Raw genomic sequence first — 18,990 nt, 5'->3', positions numbered from 1 at the left:
GTCAAGGACTTTATAAAGGTTTGCAAATCTATTAAAGTTGGCCTTTTAACAATTTATTTCTTGATGAAATCACTACTGATGTACAGAGATTGCATTAAAGGAGTCTCTTACATTTATGATAACCCTGTAAATCATAAAACATTGCTGTGTTTTATCTAACTAGGTTAGCAAAAAGTAGGGAATGACGGTCATGGTAGCTTTCAGTGTGTCGTATCATGCCAAAGGACACGTTTAATGATGCTTTACCATAAAATGTAGTTTTATATTCACAATGAGAGATCTCCATGATGTTCCTTTAGACAAGTCCTTCAACCAATCATGCGTCAGAGACTACATGGCCAGGGAAACATTTAACATGCTTAGAATAGTTAAATTAACATGTTGATTGTCAGGGAGTAACTGAGACATCAGTGATACCCATGGGAGAGGGATCAAGTACAAAGAAATCTTGCAGAACTAATCAATCAATCAATCAAATCAAAATAATTTTTCTCCGTTGCTGGTGGGACAGTAAAATCAACAAAGTAAGCAACAATTTGTACTCAGACCCGCTGAAACAACGTAAATAAAATACTTCTAAAAGCCGTCGTTGCTGCAGAATTAACAGATTAATTGAGGCTGGTACAAAACTAAGTAGCTCTTTTTTTCCTATGGATCTGCGTTCATGTTCTGAGGGTAACAAAGTGCAATGGCTGTCCAGAGTGTGTATGGTATCTGTGGCGATCACTAAGCCTTACGTTTAACTCTTTCATTGTAAATTGTCATGACTGACTCATGTTCCTGTCCCAGAATTTTACTGATGATTTAAATGATCCTGTTAATAGTGTTGCAATTACCAAGGGTAAATGAACTAAACCAAAGGCCTATGTTAAATGAAGGATGGCTTCAATGACACATTGATAAAAAGTAACCGGGAAGGATTGGTGGATCTGGAGTTATTGAAGTTTACAAAGAAAAAAGATGTTGTCATTTACCAAAGAGATATTCATTGTTAAACTGAAATGTGAGTTTGTGGTCAATTGAGATATTCATATCATTTAACTTGTTTAATTATTTCATTATTAACATACAACTTGTGCGCAATGGCGTATCCACAATGGAAAAGCATGGTCAGCGGTTTGGTTTTTGACACATTTAGGTCCAAACAACTGTTTTGGCTCCATGAAGAGAAAGTTAAAACTTGTATCAACATGTCTAAAGTAAAATTGTGTTTTATTGTTTTTTTTATTGACAGTAACAGTTTTTTATTATGAAAGATATTTATCAAAATAACATTTTATCCAAAACAAAGGGTGAAATGATTTATTAGTTGCAGCTTCAGTCACCATATCATTGCTGAAATGTCAAGTGCTCATTATAATTCCAACCACTAGCAGGACAGTCAAAACATTTACTGGTGTCTTGAACTTACTTTGACATGTCCCGTTTGGTTTCAGTTTAGTCAGTTGTTAAAAATGTGTGACACGTTTATGAGTGGTTGGAAATTAAAACGAAAAAGTAACATTTCTTTCAGTTTTTCCCACTTTAGGCTTTATTTTTCACAATTCAGAATCCAAAGGTTGATGCCAAAGATTATCCTTCCAGTGTGAATGCCTTTAAGTTTCATGAGACTTTTCAAATTGATTCAAATCAAACTTTATTTTTTATAACAATTTTCCAACTGACATTACTAAGTGCTTTTAAACAGTTAGGTTGTAGGATATATTTACTATTTTAAAGAAACAGGTGCTAACATTTTACAATTGATCCACCCATAGATCGAACTCTGATTTCATGGATTTTTGGAATAAAAGTAAACATTATGCTTCACTTTGAGGGGTTTTATGTGTCTTTGAAATCATGTAAACGTCTGAGTTAAGGGACAGAGCACTATTTTATCTTTAAATTCACCTAAAGCCCCACTGCCTTATACTTACTATCCACTTCTCCATTTGCCTAAAAAAAAGAGCAAATGAGACGCCACGTCCGCAAGTGGCAGCTTCAGCATATTGTTTCTAGATAATCACTGTGTTTTTGTGAAAATGCTCTCTGTCAGAACATGTTTTTTTTCTGGCAATGTTTGATCAAACATGACAAAAAAATATAGTTATATGTCTTTGTGACAGATGCAAGTGGTGAAGGGCATGAAGATATAATTAAAATGTGTTTGCTGTATTCAGAAGCAAAGTGGTTTATCACTTTGTAAGATACTTCTTCTGATGCTAGAGATTCCCGTGTGGGAGTTAACTAGAAAAAAAAAACATTCTTTAAAAGTGGTTGGAAACAGGACTAACACTGAGAAAAAAGGCATCCAATTTTCAAAAACAAACTTTGAAAGGCCTTTGAGAAATCCACCAGGACTGCTGCCTAAAAGACTATTGCACTCCATTTGTATAATTTAAAGAAAAGAATGGATGTTCAAGTCTTTTTTTCTCACAATATTGCAATAAATAAATAATAACTCATTTTAATAATATTCTGTTTTTACCTTGTGACAGCAAATAATTTACCTCATCTATCTCTGTCCTAATTAACCTCCTCACTCACCAACCACTCTCATCTTCTCCTTGACTACATCCATGAACCTCCTCTTTGGTCTTCCTCAAGGCATCTTCCCCTCTAGTTCCAACCTCAGCATCTTTTCACCAACATCATCACTGGTCCTTCTCTCAATTCCAACCTGCTTGTACACACCTCTCTACCCTTTTCCCGCACTCTGTTGTTCTGTTGGGACTGTTGACCCAAATAAGTTAAAGTCCTCTACCTTCTTCACCTCTGCTGCCTGTAACCTCACCATTCCTCTCATCTGTGCCTTTAACATTTTCCTCATTTATCAGGTCTTCAAAGTTCTTCAATCTTTCCACCACACTTGGGGAACCTGTCAACACATTTCCATTCCTGTCCTTGATCATCCTAACCTGCTGCATATCCTTCCATATCTGCCTCACCTGACTCTTCCTCCTTTGTGTCCAACATCTCACAGAAGTCATCAACACCCTCCCCCTGTGCTGCATCTCTCTGGTCTTTTCTCTGCTGTTTTCTGTCCTTTTAATGTTTTAACTTTTTCTTCTTCTGAACTTCTTCATTCCACTATCGAATCCCATTATCTGCTTTGCTTATTGCAGACTACAGCTTCCCTCCACCAGTGCTGTTGGTCAACAGCACCAGTGGTCCACAGCACTGCTGACGGCTGCTGATAACCTGGGCCACAACTGATCTAGTTTAAAAGTTCACATTATTTTTTTTCTACTGGTTTTATGTCAGATGCCCTACCTGATTTACCTCTCTTGGAACCAGCACAAAGAAGGCTCTGGATTGGGCCCCTTGTGGTTGCATTCTCTTTTTCATTTTCATAACAGTAAGAGATGGCCTCATCTATGATAGTTTAAAAATGACGCAAAGTTTTGATCCAGAAACGGACAAATCATCTTCTGCAACTAAGATTGAATTGTTGTAGGAGAATCTCCTCCAAACAGACTGAAGTTATTGCTTCACTTTGATGTTAATTTTTCCGGTTTGATGTCTCACTTTAGTGATCCCATCAGGTCGGATGGTCTCTGTCCTTGAGTGCTGAGTATCCCGGCAGCTCTGGCCAAATGTCTCCATTGATGTACTATAAATAAAGCACTTAGATGATGTCCCCCAAGTGACCCCCCCCCCCTCCCCAAAGATTTATTATACAATTATGACATTTACTTCTACAGAAGCATTTATATGACCTGGTTGCACATGCGGCTCTGCCTATTTATGTAATGGCGGCGGATGGAATGGAGTTTTTTGGAGGAAAAAGTTTAAACCAATTTTTTTTTTTACTTTCTTTGAAATGGATGCAGAAAAGGCAGCTTTACCAACGTGGTGTTTCAATCTTAAAAATCTGTCACAGATGGCTGTTTTGATATGTGAAGCCAAGAGAGTCATGTGAATGTGACAATTGTGTCTCTTTTGCCAACAGACCCAACATGCTGCTGGTTGTGTGAGTGACAGAAATGGGGTCAACAAGATCCAGTTGGCACACTTTTACTGTGGTGGCATTTATTTTTCATTTGCGTAAGTATTGTTCATTGTTTAGTTTGACAATTCACTAAATGCTGGTGTTTAGACAATAGTACTGTATATACTTTTGCAAATGATTCCTCATTCTGCTGTTGGAAATCTCACCAGTAACCAATGATGGTGTGGCGTCTGAGGTCCTTGGACGGGTCGGTGGCTGGGTGGATCTGGAGTGCAGTTTTCCCCTGTCAGAGCCAGCAGCTGCATCTTCTGCATCCATGCATGTGTTGGAATGGGTACGACAGGGACTTGACATCCCTGTCCTGATTAAATTTGGATCCCACACACCGCGTGTCCACCCACAATATGAGGGTGAGTATCTGTTATCAAAATAAACACAAGCATCCTTACCATTCCTTTGACTGTTTATATGTGGTATTTTTCCTGAAGGACCATATTTTGGTAAAAATAAGTACTTTTTACTTCTGTCAATTTCAAAGGTGGGTTGGATTCATAGACAGTGCACTGCAAAATTTGAGGCAGTATTTCATCCTTCATACACTCAAAAGATGTTGCGCATAACATAATAATTACTCTTAGAGACGTCATCTAAAATTTGATCAGCAGAACGCTTTTCCTTAATTTGCACAATAAACACATCCATCTTTGCTAAAGTTCGAATGTAGCTTAATTTCGTGGGCGAAACGCAGACAGGCTGCCGAGGCCGGCTCTAGGATGACGTCATGAAATGGGCGGCACCCACAAGGAGCGAAAGCCGGTGCTTCAGAGATCGAGTCGTCTTATTTCCGGATAGGAAAATGGGTTGAAAGGCTGGCATCCTGTCCAAGATGTCCCTGCCTTCCCCCACAAGTGGCCGGGATAGGGTCTGGCAGCCCTGAGACCCCGAAAGGGACAATTACGGGTTTAGAAGATGAATGAAAAGGAGCTGGGGAAAACCATTAAAAAAAAGTTTCTTTAGTGTGACAAAGATAATATGTAATGATATATTTGGATAACGTTTATTCTGAAAGGCTTAAGAATAGCATGATATAGGATAGTAAAATAGCATTTCTGAGTATTTCTTTTTCCAAATCGTTGTGAATAAGGAGCAGGCAAAAAAAGGCTGTTGGAAAAAGCTTGTACTTCTGACGTTGGTGCTACAATCGGCAGCCCACAAGCGCCCTACTCCACTCCAATCTGGATCAAAACCAATGTTGCTCGCCATTTTTTTTGCACCTGTTAGGTTGGGGTGTGAGGGGCTGTAAGATAGCAGGAGAGCTGTTGCTTTACACCAACAGTCCCAGAGCTCAGAGATAAATGTTCTAATGAACTACCGCCGCTCTGTAGAAACTATGTCCTTGAAAACGAAACAGTTTTTTTTTGCTAAAAATGGCATAGTAATAATAATTGAAAGATTATTGGGAATGCTTTTACAACAGATGAAAAGATAATCAGAGTGCGTCTTTAAATGAAATAATCTTTTTGCCTGTTTTTTTAACATAATGATAGATGCATTTTAGCATAACCCTATCACGTAAAGTTTGAATTTAAAAACACTACAAAAAGACGGTTAGCAAGAGTTTCAGTTAAGTCTGCTGGGAAAATGTAATCAGTATCTGGGTCTCAGAGGGTTTTTTTCGGCGCCCCGCCTCTTTCTCTTTTCAAACTCGCTAGTTTAAATGAGCAGAACCTCTCCCATTGCATCATCATCTATTGAGCACTCTCTGCCCTCAGCACAAAGAACAAAGATGGTCTGGAGTGAAAGGAAAGATCCTCAATGGGCTAAAACTACCTTTATGTGGCTTCAGTTACCCTTTAAAGTCACAAACAATGGAAGAAAGGTGAAAAAAAAACATGTCTGGGTGGCTCAAATTTTCATCTTGTGAGAACCATTTTTTTTTCCCAGAGAGATGTCAGAGAGGATTTTAATCTGGAATTTTCCAGCCTATTTGAAATGCTGCTGGAGCCACATGTGGAGCTTCGACCAAAGTGCTTTTTTGAAAGAAGCTGGTTGTGTAGGTAAACCACTTTAGAGTGACAGGGATTAGCTTGTTTTTATTATAAGTGAGAGTTAGCAGGCGACATACTGGTGCTTAACTTGGTCATTTACCACCAGTATTTTGAATGCAGGGCATTAGGAATCATCTTTTCTTACACGATTACCAAGGGTGTGAACCTTCCCGTCCATCTCACTGTTGTATTAGTCATTAGAAGATTTTTAACTGAAGCCTGTTTAAAACCAGTTAGAATAAAAAAAAATGTTGCTTAAAAACGTTTATTTTGGTGCCATTATATGTTTTGTATCCCTAAATTATAAGTCACAATTGTTGTGGCAATAGATATTGATTTTTTCTTTAATTCTTTTATCAAAAAAACAACAGAAAACACTGAACGCAGCAGAATAAATACATTGTTCCCTCGTTTTTAACGGATGTTATGTTCTAAATATAACCTGAGACAGGTGATATCTGCAAAGTAGGATTACAGATGATTTAAGGCTGTAAAGCTCCTCAATAAACACTTTCTACATTTTTTTATGACGGACATGAACATTTTCACATTATTCTCTCTTGTTTAAACTCTGAAAGTCCAAACCTTCAAAGAAAAATAAATCCAGTTTCATAAAATGAAAACAAAGATCTGCTTGGGATGAATATTTATGTAGATTTAACACATTCTGAAGACATGGTGCAAAGCAGATTGATTGTCAAGGTCAACAGCCAATCAGGACGCAGAACACAGAGCGCTGTAAATAAAAGCATGAAAAATTGTACTGAAAAAAAATCAGTGAATCATCGAGACCACAAAAGATGAACCAGAATATAATAAGGGAACACTGTGTATGCAAAAGTTTGATCTATTGTTTATTTCAATTTAAGCAATTGGTGGTTCCAAGTGTTTTTCAACTGCAGGAACACATTTTTGTTTGACGGATAAACCCAAATCATCAGCAGACTGCAGTGACCATTTTGTTTGCAATGGGATTTAAAGTGCATTAGTCATGCCCTTGGAAAAAAAACAACAGTTTTAGTTTGTCATCGGTTGCTACTGTTTTTAGTTAGACTGAAGCCTTGAATATTTAAATATATTTGGCACAAAGTTGATGAAATTCATGAAGCTTTTCCTACACATCTCTAGATTTGTTATCTGTCAAATATAAGATGTTGCTTTTGCTCTTTGTCCTTTCTCTGTTTCTCTTTTTCACTGAATTGCTGTTTCTAGCTCTATTGTTCTCTTCTACCACAAGTGTGCAAAACATTTTGCAGCAGGAATCATGCCTATATGCTAGTAGCAGCTTTAAAGACCCCATCCGGTAAAAAAGGTAAAAATTGTGTTATTGGTGTTTTTAACATGTTCTTGTAGCGTTTTTCTCATGATGGAGGACATACACTGACCAAAAATATAAACACAACACTTTTGTTATTGCTCCCATTTTTTATGGTATGAACTCAAAGATGTGAAACATTTTCCACATACAAAAAATAACCAGTTCTCTGAAATATTGTTCACAAATCTGTCTAAATCTGTGATAGTGAGCACTTCTCCTTTGACAAGACAATCCATCCCACCTCACAGGTGTGCCATATCAAGATGCTGATTAGACAGCATGATTATTGCAGAGGGGTGTCTTAGACTGGCCACAAGAAAAGGCCACTCTGAAATCTTCAGTTGTATCACACAGCACAATGCCACAGATGTCGCAAGTTTTGAGGGAGCGTGCAATTGGCATGCTGATAGCAGGAATGTCCACCAGAGCTGTTGCTAGGGAATTGAATGTCCATTTCTCCACCATAAGCCGCCTCCAAAGGTGTTTCCGAGAATTTGGCATTACATCCAACCGGCCTCACAACCGCAGACCACGTGTAACCACACCAGCCCAAGACCTCCACATCCAGCATGTCCACCTCCAAGATCGTCTGAAACCAGCCACTCGGACAGCTGCTGAAACAATCGGTTTGCATAACCACAGAATTTCTGCACAAACTGTCAGAAACTGTCTCAGGGAAGCTCATCTGCATGCTCGTCGTCCTCATCGAGGTCTCGACCTCACTCCAGTTCGTTGTCGTAACTGACTTGAGTGGGCAAATGCTCACATGTGTTGGCGTCTGGCATGTTGGAGAGCTGTTCTCTTCACAGATGAATCCCGGTTTACACTGTTCAGGGCAGATGGCAGACAGCGTGTGTGGCGTCATGTGGGTGAGCGGTTTTCTGATGTTGATGTTGTGGATCAAGTAGCCCATGGTGGTGGTGGGGTTATGGTATGGGCAGGCATATGTTATGGGCGAAGAACACAGGTGTATTTCATTGATGGCATTTTGATTGGACAGAGATACCGTGACGAGACCCTGGGGCCCGTTGTTGTGCCGTACATCCAACAACATCACCTCATGTTGCAGCATGATAATGCACGGCCCCATGTTGCAAGGATCTGTACACAATTCTTGGAAGCTGAAAACATCCCAGTTCTTTAATGGCCAGCATACTCACCAGACATGTCACCCATTGAGCATGTTTGGGATGCTCTGGATCGGCATATACGACAGCGTGTTCCAGTTCCTGCCAATATCCAGCAACTTCGCACAGCCATTGAAGAAGAGTGGACCAACATTCCACAGGCCACAATACACAACCTGATCAACTCTATGCGAAGGAGATGTGTCGCACTTCATGAGGCAAATGGTGGTCACACCAGATACTGACTGGTTATCTGAGTCCCCTGACCCCCTCAATAAAACAAAACTGAAGATTTCAGAGTGGCCTTTTCTTGTGGCCAGTCTAAGGCACACCTGTGCAATAATCATGCTGTCTAATCAGCATCTTGATATGGCACACCTGTGAAGTGGGATGGATTGTCTTGTCAAAGGAGAAGTGCTCACTATCATAGATTTAGACAGATTTGTGAACAATATTTCAGAGAACTATTTATTTTGTGTATGTGGAAAATGTTTCACATCTTTGAGTTCATACCATAAAAATGGGAGTAATAACAAAAGTGTAGCGTTTTTATTTTTGGTCAGTGTATAAAACGCCAATTAAGATTAAAATAGCATTTTTGACTATTTCTTTATTGTAAATCCCTGTGAATCAGTAGCAGACAAAAAAGTGTGTTTAAATGAGCTGATTTGTCGTCCAGAAACTACAGTGGGCGGGCCACAAGGTCACTTCTCCGCTCCATTCTGCTGCATCCACTTGTAGACGAATAGATTAATGAAGATTGTTTTCTTTGTCCGAGCTGGCATCTGGCTCAAAACTGTACGGATGCTTAGCTCGAATACTGGTCGCCATCTTTGTTGCACCGTTGGTGTCAGGTTGGGGGTGTGAGTGGCTGTAAGCTCGGAGGAGAGCACATCAATGGAGAGCTCTCAGAGACTCGCCCACAACTCAGAGGCAATTTTTTTGCTGCCGCACTGCAGAAACTATGTCTTAGAAACCGACACAGGTTTTTGATTTTGGATCAAAACGTCATAATTAAAATACCACTGGTAACATTTTAACAATAGATCAAAAGATGTTTGGAGTGGGACTTAAAAAAAGATGTTTTTGCTGTTGACATTAAGAAGTCCAATCAAAAACATTTGCTTTCTGTCAATGAAATCTTATTGATCAGTGTGATTACGCTCTATGTTCTGAAAGAAACATGTTCTTTGGATCACTGAGGCGCATGTTAAGATATTTTGGAGCAACAGGGAAATTAGAGCTTAAATTTTAATTAGAAAACCTCAAGTAACTCATCAGTAGCAGCACAAGGATTTTAGCAGTTCTTGGCAATGACTGTCAAGGTTATTCACAGATTCTTTTGTATTTTTTATATTTTTTTATATGCCATTTTAAGCAAAAGCAAGAAAACAAGCAAACAGGTTTTTCTGCAAGTGGGGACATAAAAAATATTAGTTTGCTTTTTCCCATCCAGCAGAGTTTGAAAAAAACTTTATAAAGTTAAAAATATAAACTGTCAAGAAAATTGTCTTATGCAAATGGAAAGGCATAAAACAGCCAGAAAATATGATTTGACTCCTCCAATGCTACTAGGAGGAGGGGCGAGCAGTCGCAGCGGCCCCTTGCTCTCTCATTGCGCGTGTCTGTGTTTGTTTTTTTGCTTTTTGTTTATTATTTCTATTTTGTCTGTGATGCTTTTTCCCCGCCAGCCTACAGTAGAACATATGTACAGTCGACAGAGACTGTTGGAAATTAGAAATAGCAAAATATGCAGCGTTTTGGACACTAAGCCAGAGATGCTGGAAGAGCTGGGATTACTACACCAGCCAGAAATCACTACACAGAACTCGCCAACCACACCCACCCCAAGAAGGTCACACCGAAAACAGTGCGCGAGGACAAGGAAGAGGGGAATTTGTTGGAGGTATCCAAGCCCGACTGGCAGCTAACCCAACTCGCCCAGCCATTCCATCTACTGTATACTTCTAGCTAACGTGAGGTCATCTTCACGGAAACATGGCTAAACAACAACATTCCCGATTCTTCCAAACAACTGGAACAGCTAACATGCTATCGGCGGACAGAGACCTCGTAGACGGAGGAAAAACTCGCCGCGGCGGGGTTTGTGTTTACATCCGTGACGCGTGGTGCCGGGATGCTAAGCTGGTAAGCAAACACTGTTCACCGCGGGCGGAGTTCATGATCCTGAAGTGTCGTCCTTTCTACCTGCCGAGGGAGTTTACTGCGATTTTATTAGTGGCAGTAAACATCCCCCCAACAATAAACAACGGTGACAGGAAAGCGGCGCTAAATGAACTATACCAGGCCATTTGCAAACAACAGACAGCAGATCCAGATGGCTTCATCATTTTCGCCGGAGACTTCAACCACGCTGATCTCAAAACAGTCCTACCAAAATTTCGTCAGCATGTGCACTTTCCAACTAGAGGAAATAACATACTGGACCTGTTTACACTCCTCACAAAACAGCCTACACAGCAACCCCCCTCCCCCACATCGGAGCATCAGACCACATCAGTGTTATGCTAACCTGCATACAGACAAAGGGGGAAACTAGCAAAACCAGTCTTGAAGAAAGTAAGAGTGTGGCCAGAGGGAGCATCCTCTGCCCTTCAGGACTGCTTTGAAACAACAGACTGGGACATGTTCAAACAAACTGCCACCTACAACAACCTCACAGACATCGAGGAGTACACAAACACAGTAAACTCCTACATCATAAAGTGCACTGATGATGTGACACACAAAAAACATCATCATTCGAGCCAACCAGAAGCTATGGCTGACAGGGGAAGTCAAGGGGCTGTTGAGGGCCAAAGACAATGCCTTCAGAGCAGGGGATGAAGCTGGCCTATAACAGCAAGAGCCAACCTTTCCCGGGGCATCAGGAAAGCAAAAATGGATTACATGCACAAGGTATCTTCTCACTTCAACGACAGCAGAGATGCACGGAGCCTGTGGCAGGGCATCCAGGCCATCACAGACTACAAGCCTGCACCACAGAGCTGTGAGAACAACACCCCCCTTCTCAACAACCTGAACAGCTTCTTTTCACGCTTTGAAGGACTAAATAGCACACACCCACAGAAAACGCCCCCCTCCCCCCACGACCAAACTTTGCACCTGACAACTGCCAGTGTGAAGAGGACACTCTCCACCATCAACCCACGGAAAGCTGCGGGTCCAGACGATATCCCAGGCCGTGTGGTGAAGGACTGCGGAGAAGAGCCAAAGGATGTCTTTACAGACATCTTTAACATCTACTTGGAGCAAGAGATCGTCACATCATGCTTCAAGGGCTACCACCACCATACCTGTGCCAAAGAAACCATCACCATCCTGCTTCAATGACAATGACCCCATAGCACTTAGCCCATCATCATGAAGTGCTTGAAAGGCCAGTCATGTCAGATAAAATCCACCCTTCCCCCCATCCTGACCCCTTTCAGTTTCCATACCGACACAAACGATCGACAGAGGACGCCATCTGTTCTGCTCTTCAGCTCTGCATTTAACACAATAATACCACAGCAACTCTTTTGCTAACTGGACAAGCTGGGTGTTTACACCCCCATCTGCAACTGGCTGCTGGACTTCCTCAGCCGAAGACCACAAACAGTACGTGCCAGCAACAACACCTCAAATACAATCATTCTCAACACCGGGGCACCCCAAGTCAGTGTGCTTAGTCCGCTACTCTTCACCCTGCTGACACATGACTGCACAACAACCCACAGCACCAACCACCTTGCGAAATTTGCAAACGACACAACTCAGGTGGGTCTCATCACCAAGGACGATCAGACCAACTACAGGAAAGAGGTACATCTGCTGACAAAATGGTGCAGAGATAATAACCTCCTGCTAAATGTCAGCAAGACAAAGGAGATTGTTGTCTCTTCCAGAGGGGCCACACTCAACACCTGCCACTGATCATTGAAGGTATTGCTGTGGAGAGAGTGATCAGCACAAAATTCCTGGGGGTACACATCAATGAGGACTTCTCCTGGACCGCCAACACCACATCATTGGCATAGAAAGGTCAGCAACGTCTCTACTTCTTGCGGAAATTAAAAGGATCAGGTGCTTCACAAGCCATCATGACCACATTCTACAGAGGAACCACTGAGAGCATCCTCTCCAGCTGCATCACTGTGTGGGGTGGTAGCTGCACACACAGCAACAGGAGAGCCCTGCAGAGCGCATAGTCAACACAGCCAGGAGAATCATTGGAACACCAGTCCCCTCCCTGCAGGACTTATACATCACCCCCCTCACCCGCAAAGCACTAACAATAATCAAGGATGCACACCACCCTGCACACGACCTGTTCAGCCTTCTGCCCTCGAGGAGGAGGTACAGGAGCGTCCGCTCCCGCACCACCAGACTCAGAAACAGCTTTACACACCAGGCCAACAGGATGCTAAACACCCTCTCCCCTCTCCGCCTACCCACCACCCATCTCCCCCCATGAACAGTGCTCAAACGAACCCCCCCGGTGCCTTGAGATATTGCCTAAAGTGCACTCGCACTTTATTGGCTAATATTGTAAATTGTCTTTCTTGTCTTTGCTTTTTATTTATTTATTTTTATTTTATTTAATTTTTTTTCTCTTGGAGAGGCATGAGAGAGTAAGAAACGGAATTTCGATTCATTGTATGTGATGCATATGTGAAAAATTGACAATAAAGCTGCCTTTGACTTTGACTTTAAATGCTCAGTGTGATTTCAAATTGGTTGCTTCCATGCTGAAATATAAGCACATCCCACCTGTCTTGTATTTTATATACTAGTGTGGAATGTTACCTTATTCAGGAGAGGATAATCACAAGGGCATGTTTACATGATCATGTGTTATTCTGGATATTAGCTTCTTAAAAACAGAGTTAAGATATTGGTGATTTTCTAAATGAGACGCCCACTTTGATGAAAATAATGTTTTTGTTTAAAATGTTTGTTGACCAGTGGGATGGATGATGGGACGTAGGGGTGGGCTTACTGCGCACCAACAGCTCCGCCCACAACTTAGCGGCAAATTTCTAATGAACTCCTGCCACTCTGCAGAAACTATGTTTTAGAAATGGACAGTACTTTTTTTATTTTGTCTAAAAGTGATATAATTAGAACTAAAAGACCACTAGGAACACTTTGGAAATAGATCAAAAGATGATCGGAGTGAGACTTGAAGTTGATGAGTTAAAAAGTCAGCAAGGAATGAACAATTGTCAACTTAATGCAAGGTTTTTAACAGTGCAAACATCAAAGGATAAAGATTAAAATTACCCAAATAATTAAAACATCATAACATCTAAAGATTCATTTGACAATTCAATTTGGTATTTGTGATTGCCAATTTAATACATTCTCGATTTAGGCTCATTTTGAGCGATCTGATTCACTTACCTAAAATGGATTTAAGACACCTTTAGGCAAAACTTCAACCAGTGTGACTCAGAGATAAACACCTGGTACTGAACAGTGCATGTGAAGTTTTCCAAATTCCTTGTATTTCTTGCAAGATAATCAAATGTAAATTGAACAATATGAACAACAATATGAACAAAAAAACAAGAATTAATGTCAAATCCATTCACACTTTAGTTTCCTTAAGTTCACAAAATAATCCAAAGGGAACATTATTAGAACATTCTAGCACACTGACTGGTCACATGACTTTGCTAATTCAAAGTGTTTCCACACGTTGGACCAAAATGATGGCTTGATCATTTTTTGCTGCCATAACATTTGTGTTGTCCAATGCAATGGCACTTGGTCTTTTTTTCCTAAAATAAGTTAAAAGAAACAAATAAATACAAATAACAATAATGAAGGTAAAATAAAAGTAAAAAAATAAATAAATAAAAAACTAACAAGTCTCAGTCCAAGTGGTATTTTCCACTATTGATTCAAATATCAATTTATCTAATTTTGAAATGATTTTTTAATAGGTTGATTTGATTCGATTCTGCCTCAGACAAATCAATTTGGTTGGATCGTAGGAATAGAAATTGATTAATCAATTCATCGATTATTCGTTACATCCTCATTCAGTAGCAATAATTAAAAAGGATATAGATTTTGTTTTAATTTGCATTTTTCACAAATGTTAAAAATAATTTAAGGTAATCCATTGGCCCTTCAAAAGTAACTGTTCTAAAACCTCTGAAGTTCAAAAGGTCATTTCAAGCAACTACAGAAATGTATTTCTATTTTACTGCATCATTCTCAGAAACTGTTATATTTTCATGATACATTTTCCCCACATAATCCTTAGCATGTCATTATACTTTATTTGCACAATGTATTCTCCTATTTGGCATGGTGTTCATGGCCGATGCCGTCGTGAGCGGTAATCTGCTTTTAAGCTTGTTTGTCAAAGGATCTGGACCTGCTTTTCCTCCAGGTCAAAGCCTTTTTACATCTGGCTGTTCTGCCACTCCCTGCCCAACCTGACCACAGAATGTGATACTGACATTTACATAGCAATAAATTCACTGCCAATCCTAGCTGATGAATTGTTGAAGGTGAGGGCAGGGCAGACTTTAATTCCTGCCCAGGCTCATAAAAAGAGAGCAGGCTTTTGTTGCTGACTCAGAAGACAATTCCCTGCATTGATGCAACACCTCATGATGTATTGAAACTATGCACGACCATATAAATTCAGTCAGGACCCTAATATTTACTTGTGCTGGAAGCCTTGAATTACTTTCCCCCCTCTTCCTCTCAGCCGTTCAGCAGTGCGCTGAGGAAAGCTTGTGTTTCTTTAGGCAGGTATGCTAATGACTTGTCTCTCCTGCTGGGAGTGGAAGCTAGTTCTTCAGCCAAACAGCAGGTCTGAAAAAGAGGCTTTGAGCTCAGGCTTCCTCACAGGTTGCTGTGTTAGTAACAGGTGCAAGATGGGAAACTAAGACTCGCAGAGTTGAAAGGAGCGGTGTGTATTTCACCCCCCAGGCTAAAGCGGGCTCTCAGGTGTCTCATCTTCAGAACCAGACTCCCAACTGTTGTTCAGGTGCTGGGATGCTAATGCGAGTTATCCGAGTGATTTGGTCGTCTCAGGCTCATTTCCCTTGCTCCTTAGTTCGTTTGATGCAGGACGGTGCGTATCAGTTGAAGTCCAAGAACTCTTCATTTGGTTTGGCACAAACAAATTTATGCAAACTTCCGTGACTTCAAGCAGCTGCGTGAAGAAGTGCTTGACAACATTTTATAGCAACAAAGATTAGAGTTGCCTTATGCCAGGGGTCTGGAACCTGAGGCTCCAGAGCCACATGTGGCTCTTTTATCCCGCTATTGTGGCTCTTAGGTCAAAGAAAAATACAAATGTTTTTTAATTTTAAGAAGTAACATACTTTTTTAACTTCAAAGTGCATCAAGCAAAACAAAACAATCATATAAGTCAGACATTAAACTCAGTGACAAACAGCTAAAGCATACAGTAGTATGGATCACTCCGCAACGCTCCCTACTACCCATAATGCACCAACAACCCATCAAGTGGTGTGCCCCAGACCAAACCAGCAAGTCCTGATACAAAAGATCCCAATATGAAAATACAACTTTATAAATGTCAGCAAAAAAAAAAAATTATTAATATAATATTATTGGCGGCAATAATTGGGGAATCCCTTAAGTGGAGTGGTGACTGAGGCGCAGGGGGAACACCGACGCACCAGATGCACCGGGTGACACCCCCCCCAAAAGCCCGCAGAGGTCCAAGAGGACGGCTCGAGGAAGTCGGAACCGACTCATAATCCACTCGTCCTCGTTTGCCAACAAGTCTTCTTGCTGTCTAAAGATGCGTTCACTCCGAATTCTTCCTTTTGCCACATCTTCTAAGAGCGCAAGATCAGCCATTGAGCGTCATTACGCATTGTGATGGGGCATTTTATTTCCCTCCATTTAATTGCGTCTGACAAGCTACAGATATCGGTAATAATCGACGTGGAAATGGGAAATTGTTCTGCGCAAATGTAATTTCTTGTTGCTTTCTGAATGGTTGAGACATATGCCATACATCGTTTTATCAAAAATAAAACAAACTAAAGGCATATGCATGAATACCATAATTCCGTAGCTTATGAAGAAATGTTTTACTATGAAAACAACTATCCCCAGTGGACAATTAATATGTCCGTCTGTCTGTCTGTCTAATTGCACCTATGTCTGCTCCGCCAGACGGACACATTGATGAGAATATCAGTTTTGTACATTATTTCGTTCTGTTAACTATATTATTTATGAGGATGAATTGCACAATATGCCAATATTGCAGAACATATTTCACTTTTCTTTCTGCAAATAAGTGTTCATTTGAATTTCTGTTGTAATTGTCGTTTGATTTTTTTGTTTGTTTCACTGCTGATCGATCAAACGGGTCTTCGTGTAGGCTGTTAATTGTAAGACTTGCTTTGTGAAGTCTTCATGTTATTTATGAGAGGCAGGATTGTCATTTTCACTTTCACGTGTTTCTTCCATCTGCCGACGGTGTCGCCGTTTCTCATTTCACCCGTTTTTGTGCGTACGCCTGGGTCAGAGCTTGCGTGAAGGACCGCACATTTTCCCGTCAAGTTTGCTTTTTATAAATCTCAATTATTGCGTAGAGAGTGGCGTACGCCTTCTTTTGTGCATACGCAACGTTTATAAATGAGGCCCCTGGGCACTCAATTTTGGAATTATAGATGCTTACATCTCTAAAAAATGGCAACACACTATAAAGTGCACAAAGTAGTGAAGGAATTCAGACACAACCTTAGTTTGTGATGATCCCATTTGTTGCAGGATGTCTTTTATTTTGAAAGGAACTCTTGTGAACCGCTGTCAAAAGTTTTAAACATAATATTTTTTTAAAAAGCTATACTTTTTCTTCATGTTTAAGTTTTATGTTTCTGGAGCGTATGGGTTATCAGTAATTATACCATGGTCCGGTTGAATACTCGATTCTGATTGGCTGGTGGGTATGCATTAAAACCTGATAACCGCACGGTGAAAAAAGAAGTTCGGTCAGCTAGCTTAAATGTTTTGTATCACTTCTTTAAAACAACCTTTTGCTTCATCATTTGGACAAAAACAAGCGGTAAGAGGTGAACTTTCTCTCTGAATTGATGCTTTATTCAAGCCATCGGGACGATCAGCATATATATATATCGCCGAAACTTGACTGCAGCGGTGGTGCTGCGCGACGCGGACTATAAAAAAAGCAATCCAAATCGGAAAAAAAAAAGAACTAAGGACTAAAACCTGGTTAATATGTATTGCCTTTGTAAGTGACCATGGTATAAGGGGGTTAATGGCCTTTGAAGTGTGCGTCGGATGGTTCAGGCTTCCACGGCGTGCGTTAAAAAGTAATGACCGCACACTTCGTCGGCCATTAACCCTTACGAAATCAATCTGAATGGCTCTTAAGGTGTTAAAGTCCCATTCCAATCATATTTTAGCTCAAATCAAAAAACCTTTGTCATTTTCTTTGACATCATTTCTGCAGAGCGGCAGGAGTTCATCAAAATTGTGGGCAGGATTGTTAACACAGAAGTAAGCTTGCGCTGATATCCCATCATCCCTTTTGTTTACACTCTATCCCGCTAGACTACAACCCCTCACAACCCCATACTAACATTAGCGGAGCAACAAAAATGGCGACCAATATTGGCGCTATCTCGTCATAAGGTTTCGACCCAAATACCAGTTTGGATGAGGAAAAGGAAGACGTACATGGATCGATCAGAATGGAGCGAGCAGTGAAACTTTGGCTCGCCCATTTCAGTTGTTGCGTCACAGCTGAGAGCTCTTTCAAACTACGAGTTTTTGTCTGCTTCTGATCCATCACGATTTGAAGAAATACTCAGATCTCAACCATCCTCCATCATAAAAAAAATGCTTTTAGATCATGTTAAAAACACCAAAAACAATTTTCATTGGAGTGGGTCTTTAAAGGTTGCAGACCCTTGATTTAGACTGATGTGTGCTTATGTGCTGTTGGGATGATTTCTCTTTTTTCTCTTGATACAGAAAACCCTGTAAGAAAAAGTCCATTCTTTTCCACATGACTGTGCATTTCATTTTCTTCTCAATGCTCCCTTGAGACTGTTAGGAGCTAACAGGGGCTTTAAAGTATTTGTTGTTATAGAGCAAAAAGATCAAAGGATTAATGTCTCCTCCACGCCCAGGATAGAAAGTCCCTGAGCAGCCATCAGTCTGTATAAATGCACGGTTTGCATGTGTTTTCTGTTTAACCCTATCATAATTAGTCAGTGTGCAGGAGTTGCATAAATGGATGTTGTGCTTCCTTTCTCATGTGCACAAACATGAGAGCATGCACAAGGGATAAGTCCTGTTAGCTACAGCAGTGTGGAGCCACACAGCACCACATTTCCAACCGGCTCACAGTTGAGCTCAATAAAGCCAGAAGGCATGAAGAGTGCATCCTTATCTGCTCCTGCCTCCAACAGAAACCTCCCCACTGCCGCCAAGAGCTGACGACATGCCTTGGAAACGATGTGGGCGTGCTGCCCGTGACTATCACATTTTCAGGGACATAAATGTCTGTGTTGCACAAAATAGTATTGA

The 18,990-nt window shown here is 40.7% G+C and overlaps 1 protein-coding gene across 2 annotated transcripts in view; it reads left to right on the top strand.

The window, feature by feature from the left end:
* Nucleotides 1-18,990, top strand: part of igsf9 (immunoglobulin superfamily member 9) — an 85,402-nt gene that overhangs the window by 13,404 nt on the left and 53,008 nt on the right. For both annotated transcript variants that reach the window (XM_020707826.2, XM_011482007.3), the window contains exons 2-3: nt 3,932-4,026; nt 4,141-4,341. In XM_020707826.2, coding sequence (XP_020563485.1) covers nt 3,966-4,026; nt 4,141-4,341 — 262 coding nt within the window. In that variant the 5' untranslated portion in view covers nt 3,932-3,965. The remainder of the gene's footprint in view (nt 1-3,931; nt 4,027-4,140; nt 4,342-18,990) is intronic.

Source organism: Oryzias latipes, chromosome 12 (genome assembly GCF_002234675.1).
Source record: "Oryzias latipes chromosome 12, ASM223467v1".
Lineage (NCBI taxonomy): Eukaryota > Metazoa > Chordata > Actinopteri > Beloniformes > Adrianichthyidae > Oryzias > Oryzias latipes.
This window is presented reverse-complemented; position numbering and strand designations above follow the sequence as displayed.